We start from the raw sequence: 16,232 nt of genomic DNA on the forward strand, positions 1-16,232 counted from the left end.
AGCTTCCCCGAAGAAGGATGCATCCCTGGATTGGGGGGAGCCTGGACAATCCGTGGGGGGCCGGCATCCTGCGGCTGATGACCTCTGCCTTGGCCCTGGTCCCCCCTCAGCATGAGCCTTGAAGGAAAAGGCATCTGGGGCGGTGGGCAGGCCGGGGCGGGGGCGGCAGGTGGGCCTGAGGGCAGACAGCGGAGCCATGGCCAGTTCCCCCAGGAAACGGCCACTGCGGGCTCGGCCACTCCCGGGGAGACCCAGGCGCTCCTAAGGGGGCCGCCATTCGCAAGCTGGAGAAACTCGATTGCCTCGCCGGACCCACGCGGCCTGAGCCTGCTGCGCAGTGCTCGCTGGCCCCATGGCTGCGGGCTGCCGCCTCCGCCTGCCTTCCCCCGGGTCTGCGGACGTCGGCTGCCAGACCCCGGGGTGGGTACGAGTGGCTATCCAGTTGGCGAGGACGGGGGCAGCCATTTTGAGACCAGACGAGCACGGAAGGGACCATATTGAGAACTCCAGCCGCCTGGGGCCGCCATTTTAAGAATGGGGCCGGCCGAGAAGCGCCGAGCGCTGAAACGCGGTGACGTGGGGCCGCGGGCCGGCACCGAGCCCACGGCGGCGGCCATCTTGGAGAGGGGCCCCGGTGGGCGCGGCCATCTTAGAAGCAAGGCCGGCCTCTCCGCAGGAACTGGCGCCGAGCTCCTCCCTCCCTTCCCGGGTTCTCCCGTCGGCGGCCGCCCTCCCGACTCCCTCCCTAAACCCACTCGGTTCGTCTGTTTTCTGTGTCACTTGCCTTCGCTGTCCACGGCCCCGTGCGTGCGCGTGCGCGTCTCCCGTAGCCGCCGTGTCCGTTGTAACTTGGTTCTTCCACTTGAGATGCTCTCGCGCCAGCCCCCCCAACCCCACCCCCACCCCCACCCCCCCGATCTCCAGTCCCACACGGTGTCGGACCGCTTGGACGGGCCTGTCCCCGGGCCTCGCCGCCCCCCACGGCCGCACCCCCCCTCTCATGACTGATGATCCTCTCCCCAAAGACCGCGGACACAGGAGCTGTGCCTCGGAGACTCTGGGTGACTTTATTCTTCAAATGGCTTCCCCCTTCCCACAGCTCCAGGTGAGGTGGGAGCCAGCCCCCGGCTCGCCCCTCTCTCCATCGTCAGCGGGTCACAGAGGGGAGCGGGCGGGAGCCGGCAGCTGGCGGCCTGTGGGCGTGGGTGGGGCCGAGGGTGCCCGGTGGGCGTGGAAACGGGGCGCCGACGGGCGAGGGAGGGCCTTGTGCTTCGGGGAACCTCCCAGGTGAGGGCCAGAGCGAGGAGGAGGAGGAGGAGGACGCGGGGCTGCGGGGACGGCGAGGGGCTGAGCGGACGGGCAGTCAGAGGAGGGCACAGAAGAACTTCTTCTCCCGGAAGGGGTTCTCCGAGGTGGGCACGGGCGTGATGAGGGGGTCCTCGCAGGCGTGGGCATCGCAGTAGGACATCAGATCCGCTGCCGCCTTGGACACCTGGGCGCCAGGAGGGACTGTAGCCACCGGGCCCCGGAGCTGTCCTCACCGCCCCCGAGGCCCCCCAGACCGCCTTCCCTGCCCCACCCCCCACAGAAGCCTGGGGACACCTCTTGGCACAGAGCCGGTCCCGCCCGGTCTCAGGGAGGCCAGGGGAACGAGCATCCCTGACCCTGCAGGGCGGGGAGCTACTGCACAGCAGGGCCCGAGTTGGGACCCAGGATCCCGCCCACCTTTATCCGGCAAAGGCTGGCCTCGATCTTCAGCTGCTCCACCATCTTGCGGGCTTGCCCAATGCTCATAGTGCTGTTCACAGGGGTCTCCCCTTTCATCCTGGAGGAAAGGGAGGGGCAGCCCAGAGCAATCGCAACTGAAGGCCCGCCCCTCCATGCTCGCTCACCCACCCTCCTAGGGCTGGGGTCATGTGCCCCAATATCTTGTTCTCCCCCATCCCCATCCCCATGCGCAGCGGCCTCCCCACCCCTGTCGTCCTCCGCTGAGGAAATGAAGAGTGGGGGGAGATGCTCCCCAGACTCCCACATGGCCTGGGCTACACCGACCCCCCAACATGCACGATTTCAGGCGTTTCAACCCGTGGAGCCATGTGCTCCCGCTCGGAAAGCCTCAGCCAGGAGGAGCCCCGCCCTGATGGGCAGGGTACCTAGTCCCCACCTGCCCCCTTGAGCCCCAAGGGGGAAAGCAAGATGCTCCTGACTCACCTGAGGCCACAGGCAGCGGCGGCCCGGGGAGCGGGGTCAGTGGGGGGCACCAGAGCCTTGTGCCGGGGGCGGGTGCCCCACCTTGCAGGGAGTTGCAGCTGAAAGCGTCTGGCGCAGAAGCTGCTGATACAGAGGCCCCCGGGGTGGGCAGGTCAGCGCTCCTCGGAGGGCTGGTTCCAGTTCCTGAGCTCAGGCACTGCCCCGACAGCTGGTACCTGCGGGACGAAGGATGCTGGAAGGAGCGGTTCGGTCCTGGAGCGTACCAAGTGCCGGACCCGCGGGGGAGCCTGGCTCTGCCCGCAGCCCCTGCGCACCCCCCCCCCCCCCCCGCTCTTGTCTCAGCACCTGCCCCTCCCGCCTGGTAGGCATCCTGAGTCTGGCCTAGAGCCCGCCCCCAGGAGCTGCAGCCCAGGCAGACTCCCCCCTCAAACGGGTGGTCTGGACCTATGACAGCCCCTGCAGTGGAGCGGGTGCTGGCTGCGGGGGACCCTGCTCATTTGGAAATCTGACATCAGCTGGGCAGTCGCCCCCATCCTCCGCTCCTCCCTCTACTCTGACCCAGCATTTATGACGTGAACCTTCGTTTCTCTCCCAGGAACCCTCCATTCCCCATCTCCAGGAAAATGTGATGAGCTACAGGTATTAGCTTCTAGATCGCCACTTCATGTTCTAGCCACAAGTGACTCGAGCGGAAAATCTAGGAGCAGCGAGGAGCCTCAGGAAACTGTCTAAAGAAATGGCAGACCAAAGAGAAGGATCTGGGGGGAAAGAGGCGTGCAGAGACCGGCTCAAAGCATCGGACAAAGTAGAGGTAGGGGACCTTGTGGGGGAGAGTCCTGGGTGTTTCTGGAAATAGATGGGGCTCTGGGGTGGGGTGGGGGTTATTGGTCTGAGATTACGTCCCACGTCAGCATCGTTGTGCTTGGTGCTGTGGGGGATGCAAAGATCCCACAACACTGACCTTACCCTCCGAGAGCTCTTATTTGGGGTGAATAGACATACAAAATAGAAAGTGCCGCCTTCCAAGGCCTAGTCTGGCTGATGCGCTGTGGGGACTCTGAGGGAGAGTTAGTTAGGGTCAGAGGAGGTCGATCACGCATCTTGAACGCTCGAGGCAAAACACGGGACTAAAATGCTACCACTCTGTGGATTCCGGGCAGCCAGAGCGCGGGGCGCGCACAAGACGCGCAGGTCCCTGCAGACTGCGATTCAGGCGAGTGCTCTCTGCCTCGGGCACCTCCCGGCCCAAGAGCTGTGGACGGCGACCAAAGTCAACGCCGGCTGGGTGCCGCCTCTCTCCCACTTTTGGGGAGTTAAACGGCCCGGCTGAAGGTGTGGGCGCAGGGCCGTGATTGCGGCCTGGAGGAGCGGGCCCAGGGGATGCTGCTGACTCACAACATGCCCGGGGCTGTCTTGGGACGGGAGGGAGGCGCCTGTCCCCTTAAGCCCGGTAACCGGAGGATGACGGACTGCGGGGAGGAAGAGCGCGGAGCGCGCTTAGGTGGGAGCCCCGCAGTTCCGACAGCTCTGTCCCCGCGCCTAGCCCCGCCCCCCGCGCTCCTCCCCGGGCGAGGCCCCGCCCCCGGACAGCATTGGCCGTCGGCGGAAGGGGGCGGGGCGTGGCCGGGAGGCGGAAGTCCCTCGCCGTTGCCCAGGCAGCGCGCGATGCTGGTGAGTCCGCTGAGCTGTGGCGTCCTGCGAGTTGCTGTTTTCAACCGCGGCGGCATTAAGTGGGGGCTCGGGTCGCCCCCGGCGAGCGGGAGGGGGCTGGTGGGGAGCGGCCACAGTCTGCAGGACGCCCTGCCCGGCGTGGGGCGCGGGCCCGTCCGGGAGCGAGCGCAGCTCCAGGAAAGGAGAAACTCGGGAGGCAACTGTGACTGCGCTTCGGCTGCTCCTTGAGTCTGGCTTTGCGACTTTAGGCGCGTCGCACCTTCTCTCGGGGCAGCCGCCCCGCAGTGTGGATTCAGTGTCATCGTGTGTGTCAAAGCGCCTTAATAATCTTAAGGTGCTCACCCTCTATGTTATGTATTGCTGTGAATGAGTATCAAGGCGGCCTGTCCCGGAATCGGGAGGCGGGAGGACCAGTTTGAGCAGCCCTGGCACTGGGTGTGAACAGCGCAGTGGAGGAAAGGGAAGGGATATTGGCTGGAAAACAGTCATTTGGAGAAAGGCCATGTGAAACAAAGACTCTGCTATATCTGGCTCTTGAAAGCCAGCCTAGTAACCCGGTCCCTTTGCCCCACCTCCCTCCAAAAGAAGCTATTTTTTTCCTCCTCTCTGTCTTTTTCCAGGAACCACCAGCTGCTTCATCCCATGGCCAGGGGTGGCGTCCAGGTGGCAGAACAGCTAGGAACTCAAAGCCTGAGCCCGGGGCCAGACTCACTGCACCCCTTACCATGGTCAATGACCCTCCAGTACCTGCCTTGCTATGGGCCCAGGAGGTGGGCCATGTCTTGGCAGGCCGTGCCCGCAAGCTGCTGCTGCAGTTTGGGGTGCTCTTCTGTACCATCCTTCTCCTGCTCTGGGTGTCTGTCTTCCTCTATGGCTCCTTCTACTATTCCTACATGCCGACCGTCAGCCACCTCAGCCCCGTGCATTTCCACTACAGGTGAGAGGGGTCTTGTGTCAGAGAGGAACCCTGTGGGAGAACTGCTGCAGGCCCCTTAGGGCTCATTCAGTTCCATCCCCTCATTTGCAGAGGAGGAAACTCTGGCCCAGTGTGCTCACGTGACTGCTTACCTATCACAGCCCAAAGCTAAAAAGCAGATCAGGTCTGATGGGGATCTAGGTTCCTAGTTGTACCTCTGGTTAAAAAGGTTTAGAAAAACAACACCCTTCTAGACTGTCTCTCTGAGTGTCATTATGAGTCAGTTGGATCCGACCTCTCTCCGGGCCACAGTAGACTTCTGAAACAAGCCAACCCCTTGGGTCATCCAGAGCTAACCTGGCCTTTAATAGAGGAAGTATTAGGAACGCAGCCATTTGCCTTTTCCATCATTGTACAGACCCTGCCAGATTCTCTCCCCTTGTCTTTTTTTTTTTTTTTTTTAATATTTTATTGATTTTTTACAGAGAGGAAGGGAGAGGGAGAGAGAGTCAGAAACATCAATGAGAGAGAAACATGGATCAGCTGCCTCCTGCACACCCCCCGCTGGGGACGTACCCGCAACCAAGGTACATGCCCTTAACCAGAATCGAACCTGGGACCCTTGAGTCCGCAGGCCGACGCTTTATCCACTGAGCCAAACTGGTTAGGGCTCTCCCCTTGTCTTAACAATGGCCAATCCAGAGATGCTAATAAGGACATTATTGTCAATGGTCCAAAATCTTTTTTTTCCTGTCTGCATCCCTGATTATAAGCTATAATTTCTAAGGAGCTATGAATATCATGAAAGCTACGGCTCTTCTTTTTTTAATATATATTTTTATTGATTTCAGAGAGGAAGGGAGAGGAAGAGAAATAGAAACATCAATAATGAGAGAGAAGCATGGATTGGCTGCCTCCTGCACATCCTACACTGGGGATCGAGCCTGCAACACGGGGATGTGCCCTGACCGGGAATCGAACCGTGACCTCCTGGTTCATAGGTCAACGCTCAACCCCTGAGCCATACCAACTGGGCGCTATGGCTCTTCTTGCCATAAAAACGCATGCCCATGTGCAATTTTGCCTACAACTTGGGGGGGTGGGGTGGTCATGAGCCTCTTAAAAAGGAGTTTTCTCAAACTGGGCCCCAGACCAGAATTACTGAATCAGCATCTGGGGGTGGGAATGAAGCTCTCCATGTGAGAAACACTGAAGTCTGAAACTTTTCAATGAAGTGTCTGTAGAGTCCCACTTACGAATGTCTGCTCCATGAGGGGAAATAAGCTGAAGCAGCAGAAAGAGAATGAAAGAATCCCTTGAGTCTGTTGGCTGCATCTCTCCTCCATCTCTAACAGAGAAGGGTACCTGTTCTGGGAGGAGGGATGGGGGATAGGAGGGAGCACTAGGGGGCCAACAGGGGGTGCAGACAGGTAAGGCAGACTCCATAACTTAGCAGTGTCATCCTCATTCTCATTTAGGACCGACTGTGATTCCTCCACCTCCTTACTCTGCTCCTTCCCTGTTGCCAATGTGTCCCTAGTTAAGGGTGGACGTGATCGGGTGAGTATGGAAGCCGAAGAGAGGTTCCATTAGAGCTTTGATGACTTGAAATCAAAAGGAAGACTTGAGCCCTGATCGGTTTGGCTCGGTGGATAGAGTGTCGGCCTGCGGACTGAAAGGTCCCAGGTTCGATTCTGATCAAGGGCATGTAGCTGGGTTGCGGGCACATCCTCAGTAGAAGGTGTGCAGGAGGCGGCTGATCGATGTTTCTCTCTCATCGATGTTTCTAACTATCCCTCTCCCTTCCTCTCTGTAAAAAATCAATAAAATATATTTAAAAAAAAAAAAAAAAGGAAGACGAGAAAGAGCTGGAGAGCGGGGGTTGAGTAACAGAGACTAAGAAAAGAAGGCTCTCAACAAAAGGGAAGATAATAACCAGTGTCACCCAAATAAATTCAATTTAAAAAGAAAAGGAAAGAGAAGTTAAAGAAAAATTAGAGTCTAAAAAAATTTTATGGATTGTTCTTTCCTGCAAATGTTAGCAATGTTCTCCTTAGATTGTTTCAGCCAGTCCATATGTGTACACGAGATGTGTTTTAAATCGAAATGAACCTAAATGATCAAACCAGCTATTTCACTGGACTAGGATGGAATCCGCACAAGAGTTTTGAAAGCTTGTATATAAAATTATGAAACTGTTGACTAGTATGTGCAATCTGCCATTACAAAGGGTACTGTGCCATAGGACTGGCCAGATGCCAGTATGATTTCAACTAACCAGGAAACCCCAAGAAAAGCAGAATGGAAACACATCCTTCTTTATTTTTATTTTAAAAAATATTTTTATTGACTTCAGAGAAGAAGGGAGAAAAATATCAGTGATGAGAGAGAATCACTGATGGGCTGCCTTCTGCATGCCCCCCACTGGGGACTGAGCCCACAACCCTGGGCATGTGCTCTGACCGGGAATACTAATAACTGAAATATACAGAGCAGATTATAAAGAAAGCCTCAGGCCCTGGCCAGTTTGGCTCAGTGGACAGAGCATCGGGCCTGCGGACTGAAGAGTCCAGGGTCCTACATGCCGACCGTCAGCCACCTCAAATAAATGAGGCATGCGGCCTGCCAGCCGCGAGTTTGACATTTACAGCAAACGTTTTTGAATGAATGAATGTATCGGGTGGGTGAGATAATGTGTCTTCTCTATGCTTAAAGCCTTGCTAAAAATAGAAGGTGTGGTCCTGCTTTCAGAGAACCCCAAGGATTGATAGGATTTTATACATTGTGTTAAATAGCTAGTGTAAGATGCAGACTCTGCATTTCAGAAGAATTTGTGAAGACTTGGAGAGATCAGTGTGAGACATGGAGAGAGACTCAAAGTGGACCTTTTAAAGAAGGGTGGACACTGTGAGAACAGGAGGGAGGGGGAGAATCTGCCTGCCAGACACATGAACATGGGCACGGAGTCGGTCACAGGTTCTGGTATTAGCTTCTGTGGATCTCCTCAGAGAGAACATTTATTTAGACGGTATAATACACATGCATTCACACACAAACAGCTTGATTGATATATAATTCACATGACATATAATGCACTCACTTAAAATGGACAGCTCAGTCATTTTTTGTTTATTTTTTAAAATATATTTTATTGATTTTTTACAGAGAGGAAGGGAGAGGGATAGAGAGTTAGAAACATCGATGAGAGAGAAACGTTGATCAGCCGCCTCCTGCACACTCCCCTACTGGGGATGTGCCCGCAACCAAGGTACATGCCCTTGACCGGAATCGAACCTGGGACCCTTCAGTCCGCAGGCCAACGCTCTATCCACTGAGCCAAACCGGTTTCAGCTCAGTCATTTTTAGTATAGGCACAGAGTTGGGCAACCATCACCACAGTCAGATTTAGAACATTTTCATCACCCCAAAAAGAAACCCATACCCATTAGCTAGCAGTCACTCTCCATTTCCCTCCAGCCCACCCAGAGAACTGTTTCACTATTTCAAAGAATTCGGTGAAGCCACTGGTTTAGACTCATCTGACCGCTACAGGGGGTTAGGAATCTCATGGCATCCATTTTTATCAAAAGATACTTCAGACTGAAAATAAGACTCTGTATAGACTTGGATCAGCGGCTTCTGCCTTTTACCTTTGATAAAGTGCTCAGAGCACCCTCGGAGCCACTTCCAGCTTCTGCAGCTGGTTGACTACGGCCAGCACAGAGTTTTTCAACATGAAAACATCCATTCCCCCGTTGGTGACAGACGAGCTTTACCTCACCCCTGTGGAGGGCGCGCTATAGGAAATGGTTGCACAGGGTTAGAGGAGCATAGGAATGGTCCGGAAACACTAGGGCAGGGGTCCTCACACTTTTTAAACAGGGGGCCAGTTCACTGTCCCTCAGACCGTGGGAGGGCCGGACTATAGTTTAAAAACAAAAAACTATGAACAAATTCCTATGCGCACTGCGGGCCCGGGACAAGTCGGCTCCTAAGCAGGACAGGCAGCGGTACCCGGCGGGCCGGATACATGTTCTCGGCGGGCCGCATGTGGCCCGCGGGCCGTAGTTTGAGGACGCCTGCACTAGGGTGTGGTGGCAAGTCTAACATTTTGAGGTTAATCCCCAAGAAGAAGCCTTCCCACTCAGTGTTCTCAGGGTTCTACCCACCAAGATAAGGGGCCCAGAATGGCAAAAAGATGGCCTGGAGGGACGAGGACAGTGCAGCGCTGGCTGGGGAGATGCGCTCCGGCACTTGGTTAATTAATCGTGTAAGTGAAGGCAGGATGGGCCCTGGGGACAGGCCTGAGTCACAGATGGCCCAGTTGGCAACACGCTGGTTCACTTTTGGAAAAGAAACGTGATGGCCTTTTCCGGAACAGCGGGGAGAGCGATTCAGATCGCAGGGTGAGAAGGGCTCAGCCGCCAGCAGGGGGCAGCACGCCCTTTGAACAAGATTGGGAGGCCGGGACTGCCAACCAGGGGCGTGGGGAAGAAGGGGGTGACGGGGGAGAAGGGGGTGAGGGGGGAGAGGGACGACACGGTTTAAAAACACGTGGTTTTGAGAGGAGATGGGGCTCCCTTGGGCAGGTGCTGATGTATGGACAGCCGTACCGCGTCACCTTAGAGCTTGAGCTGCCAGAGTCCCCCGTCAATCAAGATTTGGGCATGTTCTTGGTCACCATTTCATGCTACACCCGAGGCGGCCGGATCATCTCCACCTCTTCACGCTCAGTAAGTGTTGGTGGCTGGGCGGGAGGGTGTGGGTATTAGGGTATCTGGGTAGGCCTTCAGCAGCAAACGCCTCGCCCCGAGGTCACAGGCACAGCAGGGTGGGGAAGGGGAGTTGGCATTGCCCGGTGGCATTGTCCAGCTTTGGGATAAAATCTGAAGAGGACGGCTGTGAACACGGGCCTCCTTGGAGCCAGACAGACCGGGGCCCAAATCCTCACGCAGAAACATGTACCAGCTGGGACACGGTAGCCGAGTGCATATAAAGTATTGTACACCATATGAGGGTAACTCCTCACGGCAAGACTATGAGGGTTCAACGAGGAAATGTAAAGTGCGTTAGCACATAGTAGGTGTTCAATAAATGTACGACTCAATTACTTTTTTATATTTTTTTATTGATTTCAGAGAGGGAGAGAGAAACATCTATGATGAGAGAGAATCATTGATCAACTGCCTCCTGCACGCCCCCTACTGGGGATCAAGCCTGAAACCCCAAGCATGTGCCCTTGATTGGAATCAAACCCCGGACCCTTCAGTGCACAGGCTGACGCTCTATCCACTGAGCCAAACTGTCTAGGGCAGTGGTCGGCAAACTCATTAGTCAACAGAGCCAAATATCAACAGTACAACGATTGAAATTTCTTTTGAGAGCCACATTTTTTAAACTTAAACTTCTTCTAACGCCACTTCTTCAAAATAGACTCACCCAGGCCGTGGTATTTTGTGGAAGAGCCACCACACTCAAAGGGCCAAAGAGCCGCATGTGGCTCGCGAGCCGCAGTTTGCCGACCACGGGTCCAGGGCACAACTCCATTCTTTTTTTTTCCTTTAATGTGGTTTTATTGCTTTTTAGAGAGTGAGGAAGGGAAATAGAAACATTGATGAGAGAGAAACATCGTCCATCGGCTGCCTCCTGCATGCACCCCTACTGGGGATGGAGCCCGCAACCCCGAGCATGTGTCCTGACCGGGAATCGAACTGGTGACCTTTTGGTTCCTGGGTCAACACTCAACTGCTGAGCCACACCATCTGGGCATCAGCTCCATTCTTAATTATCAACAGAACCACGACATGAAACGAATCCCTGAATGTCTGCCTGGGGAACAGAGCTTCAGATGGCGCCCTGGCAGTCCATCTGCTTGGACGATAGAGCTATCGGGGCGGGGGGGGGGGGTAGATTCGAGACAGTGGAGGCTGAACCTCGGTAGGTGCTGGAACAGAGAAGTGTGGTTGGCAGGGCAGGGCTGTCACGCAAGCATTTGAATGGTTGGGTCAAGACCTGAGTGGGCAGCCCTAACCGGTTTGGCTGAGTGGATAGAGCGTCAGCCTGCAGACTGAAGGGTCCCGGGTTCGATTCCGGTCAAGGGCATGTACCTTGGTTGCGGGCACATCTCCAGTGGGAGGTGTGCAGGAGGCAGCTGATCGATGTTTCTAACTCTCTATTCCTCTCCCTTCCTCTCTGTAAAAAATCAATAAAATATATTAAAAAATAAAATAAAAAAGACCTGGGCGGGCACAGTAGAAGGAGAAGGTGAGGGGGCAGGGGACCTGGGGAAGAAGCAGTCTTCGTAGCCGCTCAGGGGGACGGCAGTGGGTGGCCCCGGAGAACCTCGGCTGCCTGCCTCCCGCCCGCCTCCCGGCCCTGCAGGTGATGCTGCATTACCGCTCAGACCTGCTCCAGATGCTGGACACGCTGGTCTTCTCCAGCCTGCTGCTCTTCGGCTTTGCCGAGCAGAAGCAGCTCCTGGAAGTGGAGCTGTACCCGGAATACAGAGAAAACTCGGTGAGGGGGTGCGGGAGGGCGGGAGACGGCCTCCCCAGAATTCTCCCCGAGGAGCCGGGCTAGGTCAGGAGGGACAGCGATCAGCGGGGACCGCGACCGGGAGGCTGGAAGTGGGCGGGCCTCGGATTGACAGCGGCCGGATCCTGGCCTGATGGGGCCACCCCGACCCCGCAGTATGTGCCGACCACCGGAGCGATCATCGAGGTCCACAGCAAGCGCATCCAGCTGTACGGGGCCTCCCTCCGCATCCACGCCCACTTCTCGGGGCTCAGGTGAGGAACGGGGTGCGGAGGCTCGCGTGGGCTGCCCTCAGTGAGCAGGTAGGTCACGGGTCTCCGCCCGGCTGCACAGATCAGCTCCCTGGGAGCCTTTCCTCCTTTTGGGGGTTGTGGGTTTTGGGGTGATGTTGGTGCCTAACATTGCAAGTGCCCAACATGTAACTCAGCAGCCATATATGCAGATGCTCACCACCAGGGTGCATGTCCACCCTCACCACACGGCTGGTCCCCTTGCCCGTCCCGCCCCTCCCCCCGCCCGGCCTCCGGTGGTCAGCAGCGTGTTGTCTGCCTCTGAGTTTGCTTTGTTTGTTCCCTGGGGAACTTTTTAAAAATGCCGATGCCCGGGCCACCCACCCGACCACCTGAACCCGAGTGGGTGGGGCCCCCGCTGGCCCCAGCCTGTGTGCAGCCAGAGCTGAGCCCTGCGCTCAGGAGGAGGCTGGTGCCCGGACGGACGGCTCCCTTCCTGTCCCTCTTCCTGCCTCAGGTACCTGCTGTACAACTTCCCCGTCACCTGCGCCTTCATCGGCGTCACCAGCAACTTCACCTTCCTCAGCGTCATCGTGCTCTTCAGCTACATGCAGTGGGTGTGGGGGGGCATCTGGCCCCAGCACCGCTTCGCTCTGCAGGTGGCAACGGGCCCCTTCCTGCCCCTTCCCTGGCTGGGAGTGGGCCAGGGCGTGCTGGGGGCCTGGTCGCTGGGGGGAGTCAGTCCCCGCTGCTGAGCAGCTTCTCCTCCCCAGGTAAACATTCCAAAGAGGAGCGGTTCCCGGAAGGAGGCCCAGGGATGGGTGGCTGCCCGCAAGCCAGGTAGAGCTGGAGGCTGGGCTGGGTGAGGGGCGCTGCTCCATCCAGGAGGCGGCTGAGGGCTCTCACTGAGCGTGCAGCCGGCAGCCACCCTGACCCTGTCCTGCCCTCTCTCCCAAGGCCAGGAGGAGTCAGCCCCCCTGTCGGACATTACAGAGGACGGTGAGAGCCCTGAACCCTCGGGGACAGGTATGGCACTGCAGCCACCCGCCTCCTCCCTCCTGCCTCCCCCCTCCTGCCTCCCCCCCTCCAGCCTCCCGTCAGCTCCTCCAGGCTCACCTCTGCTTCCTCCCTGTGGCTGCAGAGGAGGAGAAGCCAGAGCCACAGCCCCTTGGCGGAGAGGAAGAGCTTGAGCGGGAAGCCAGCGATGGTGAGGGACACCCGCACAGGGACCTGGGGCGGGGGGGGGGGGGGCGGCATGCGGCTGGGGCCCTGGCCATCTAATTTCCTGTTCGGGGTCTTGTTTTTCCCTGTCCTGGCCCAGGCTCCGGCTCCTGGGAAGACGCAGCTCTGCTGACAGAGGCCAACCTGCCTGCGCCTGCCCCTGCCCTGGCCCCCGAGACGCTGGGCCGCGCTGAACCCTCCGTGGGCTCTCACCGGCAGCAGCCCACCTGCTCGAGCTCCTGAGCGCAGGCAGAGCCCACTTCCGAGCCCACACACACTCCAGCCCTTCCCGCCGACCCTGACCCTTTCCTGCGGCCTCCCCAATAAACGATATTCTTGCCAGCTGCCTCCCTGACTCTTCTTTCATAGTTTTTGTTGGTTTTTGTTTGTTTGTTTGTTTTCTTTTCAGAGGAAGGGGAGAGAGAGAGAAACTTCAGTTTGTTGTTCCACTTAACCATGCATTCTACTGGCCGATGCCTGCGTGTGCCCTGACCGGGGATTGCACCCCAAACCTTGGCGTATCAGGACAGTACACTAACCGAGATGAGAAAGGCCTCCAAGCCTTGGGCTGTTTCAGTCACAGCTGTTTGTGGTTGGTTTTGTGGTCATGCTCACCCCCGGACATGCTCAGAGAGGTGGAGGGGCGGGTGGGTATGGGGACGTCAATGTGAGAGAGCAGCATCGACTGGTTGCCTTCCCTACGTGGCCCGACGGAACCAAACCCACAACCCAGGTCTGTGCCCTGACCCGGGCACTGACGGGCAGTCTTCGGGCGCCCAGGATGAAGCTCAACCCTCTGACCCGCTCTGCTGGGCGAGGCACAGCTGTTCTCATTCATGACCTAGGCGGTGCAAGGAGGGCAAACCTCCTTCCTTCTCCTCCACGTGACGCTCCTCTCCCTCTGGGGAGTGGGACGGTGTCGGGCGGGTCTGGAAGCTGGCCTACATCATTCCGCACTCGGCACCCCTCCCTCCCTGTCCACTGGGAGGCAGAAGACAGGAAATGACAGCCATGGATGTGGTATGATTTCTACTGAAACAGCATTTGGTAGCCCAGGCCACATGCCGTCCACATCTGTTTTCCTCCCTGATACCAGCCAGGTGGCCCCCTCCCGTGTCCCTCATCCCTGGCACGACTTCAGCCTCCGGCTTCTCAGCTGCTGGCTGCTTCCCACATTCCAGTCCCTTTCAGAACCCAGGCATCCTAGCCTCCAGCTGCAAGCACGCATGTGGCTCCCCCCACCCCCGGGCCCTGTGACTCAGGCCCTCTGCAGGGACCAGCCCTCTTCTTGGTACTCACCAGGAAAGGAGGGCAGGGGAAGGGGGGCTCGGCAGTGACCTCACAGCCAGAGGGTGTAAAAACGACACTGAAATTGAACACACGAGACCTGACTGCGCAGCCTGTGTTCCTGGAGACCCCGGGCCTGGCGTCCACTGAGGTCTGGTCACCGATTCCTGCTGCGTCAAGGCCTGCGCACCGGTGAGGGGCTGCGGTGGGCCAGGAGGAGCGGGAGCCGGTAGGTGGGGGACAGGCAGGGACCCGGACTCCCGTGACAGGTGGGGCGTGGGTCTCCCTTCCCCCCGCTGTTCCATCTCTCGCTTCCTTCTCAGCTCTGGTGCTTGCATGTGTCCTTGGCTGATACGTGTTTTACGTAGATCTTTTCTCTGGGCAGCAAGCTGGGGCGCGATGCGGCCCCCTTCTTTCCCAGGCTGAGTCAGTACTTCCTCCTGTTCTCCCCCTCCTGGCCCCCGAGCACTTGGTTCATTCATTAACTGTTTCTAGTACTTCCCACCTTGCTGGTCCCCCAGCTGTCTCCCGTCCGACCACATTTTATTTTTTTGCCCGAAATCAAGCACATAGGCTGTTCAGAAATGGGGTGACAAATTAGTGCGTCTGTCTCATTCCCTCCCCTTTTGTTCTCTCGGCCCCCAGTGGTGTTCCTAGTCCCCAGGGTTTGTTGAGGGGAGCCTGGATGGCATGGGGGCCCAGCAGCCTTTCCTGACCCAGCCCTTCCCTTCCAGGCTCCATGCCCGGCCCGCCCTGCCTCCTGTGGCTGCTCCTGGCCGTCGCCTTCTCCTGGGTTCCCCGAGCGCAGCCCTGGGCCCCCCAAGCCTTAGGAGAGGAGGAGGAAGAGGAGGCCCCGCGGACACCTGGGCCGGCCGTCCTCTGCGACTATGACCGCTGCCGCCACCTGCAGGTCCCGTGCAGAGAGCTGCAGAGCGCGGGCCCGACGGCCTGCCTGTGCCCCGGGCTCTCCAGCCCCGCGCAGCCGCCCTTGCCGCCGCGCCTGGGGGACGTGCACGTGGTGGCTGAGGTCGGCAGCGCCGAGGTGCGCTGGTGCGCCCCCTCCTCCCCGGTCCACCGGTACTGGCTGCTGCTGTGGGAGGGCGGCGGGCCCCCCCAGAGGAGCGGCCCCTTCAACGCCACCGTCCGCCGAGCGGAACTGAAGGGGCTGAAGCCCGGGGGCGCTTATGTCGTGTGCGTGGTGGCGGCTAACGCGGCGGGAGAGAGCGGCGCGCCCGGGCCCGGGGCGGGCGGCCAGGCCTCCGAGGGCTCCGCGGGCGGCCCTGCCTTGGGGCCGTGCGGTCGGGTGGTCGTGCCCCCGCGGCCCCTGAGCCTGGTCCACGCGGCCGTGGGGGTGGGCGCGGCGCTGGCCCTGCTGAGCTGCGGCGCCCTGGCCTGGCACTTCTGGCTGCGCGAGCGCTGCGGCTGCCCCCGCCGGCCCCGCGCCGCCGCCCCCGAGGCGGGCTCCGAGGCAGCCGCGGGCATCGGGCCCCCGCGGAGCCCCCGCCGGGCGAACTGAGCCCGAGCTCCCCGAGGAGGTGCGGGCCGCTGCTGCCCCCGGAGCCCGCGCCCCGGAGCTTCCCCCCCGACCCCCCGCGCGGTTTCCAGACTGTCTATTCTGGCTGAGGTTGGGGAAGGAGTGGAAAGAGCGGGTCCTTTCTTAAAGGGTCAGATGGCAAATAACTTCGGTTTTGCGGTTCCAGAGGATAAAATCGAAGATATTATGTAGGTACTCATAATAACAAATGCCACCATTTGTAAACATGTAAAATCCATTCTTAGTTCATGGGCCTTACACGGCAGGCCAGGGCCACCTTTGGCCTTGTTGGCGTTGCTTAGCAACCCCTGCCATGCACCCCTGGAAGGGCTTTGCCACTAAGGGGGGCTTCGGCGGGGCTTTGAGAATAAGCTGCTGCAGGGTGGAAGTTTGGGGCCTGAGACCACATCTCCTGCCTTTTGTTTAGCCACCGAGCTTGCGCACACCTCGTGCTCCGCCCGTGTCTGGCAGGTGGAGGTACATGACTGACGTGGGGGCAGAGGGACAGCTCAAGCCGCTGTGTGGGCCGAGCTTGCCAGTTAAAATAATAATAATAAATAATAATATAATACCAAGGGCTTTCCTCTTCCCCCAACTTGCTTATTGTGTACCCCCTGTAACAACGTTA

The 16,232-nt window shown here is 58.5% G+C and overlaps 3 protein-coding genes across 6 annotated transcripts; 2 read left to right on the forward strand and 1 right to left on the reverse strand.

The window, feature by feature from the left end:
* Positions 1 to 563: 563 nt before the first annotated feature.
* BSCL2 (BSCL2 lipid droplet biogenesis associated, seipin) lies at positions 564 to 13,125 on the forward strand. 4 transcript variants are annotated; one of them, XM_080641721.1, is made up of 13 exons: positions 564 to 758; positions 1,026 to 1,105; positions 2,807 to 3,022; positions 4,503 to 4,819; positions 6,277 to 6,358; positions 9,388 to 9,531; positions 11,180 to 11,314; positions 11,489 to 11,586; positions 12,080 to 12,221; positions 12,336 to 12,402; positions 12,520 to 12,588; positions 12,704 to 12,769; positions 12,884 to 13,125. In XM_080641721.1, exons 3-13 carry the CDS (start codon positions 2,948 to 2,950, stop codon positions 13,024 to 13,026), a joined length of 1,338 nt encoding a protein of 445 aa, XP_080497847.1. In that variant the 5' UTR covers positions 564 to 758; positions 1,026 to 1,105; positions 2,807 to 2,947; the 3' UTR covers positions 13,027 to 13,125. The 4 variants fall into 4 exon arrangements, with proteins under 4 accessions (XP_080497847.1, XP_080497849.1, XP_080497848.1 ...); XM_080641723.1 differs by lacking the exon at positions 1,026 to 1,105 and having other exon boundaries at positions 598 to 762; XM_080641722.1 differs by lacking the exon at positions 1,026 to 1,105 and having other exon boundaries at positions 624 to 758.
* Positions 1,043 to 2,428, reverse strand: GNG3 (G protein subunit gamma 3). Its single transcript, XM_080641724.1, has 3 exons — positions 2,212 to 2,428; positions 1,726 to 1,825; positions 1,043 to 1,492 (listed from the first exon to the last, which is right to left on the reverse strand). Exons 2-3 carry the CDS (start codon positions 1,822 to 1,824, stop codon positions 1,364 to 1,366), a joined length of 228 nt encoding a protein of 75 aa, XP_080497850.1. The 5' UTR covers position 1,825; positions 2,212 to 2,428; the 3' UTR covers positions 1,043 to 1,363.
* A 1,049-nt stretch (positions 13,126 to 14,174) lies between the features above and the next one.
* Positions 14,175 to 15,586, forward strand: LRRN4CL (LRRN4 C-terminal like; the record flags this gene model as incomplete). Its single annotated transcript, XM_080640755.1, has 2 exons — positions 14,175 to 14,262; positions 14,805 to 15,586. Exon 2 carries the CDS (start codon positions 14,810 to 14,812, stop codon positions 15,584 to 15,586), a length of 777 nt encoding a protein of 258 aa, XP_080496881.1. The 5' UTR covers positions 14,175 to 14,262; positions 14,805 to 14,809.
* Between the last annotated feature and the right edge of the window lie 646 nt (positions 15,587 to 16,232).

This window comes from Plecotus auritus (genome assembly GCF_963455305.1).
Source record: "Plecotus auritus genome assembly, chromosome: 9".
NCBI lineage: Eukaryota > Metazoa > Chordata > Mammalia > Chiroptera > Vespertilionidae > Plecotus > Plecotus auritus.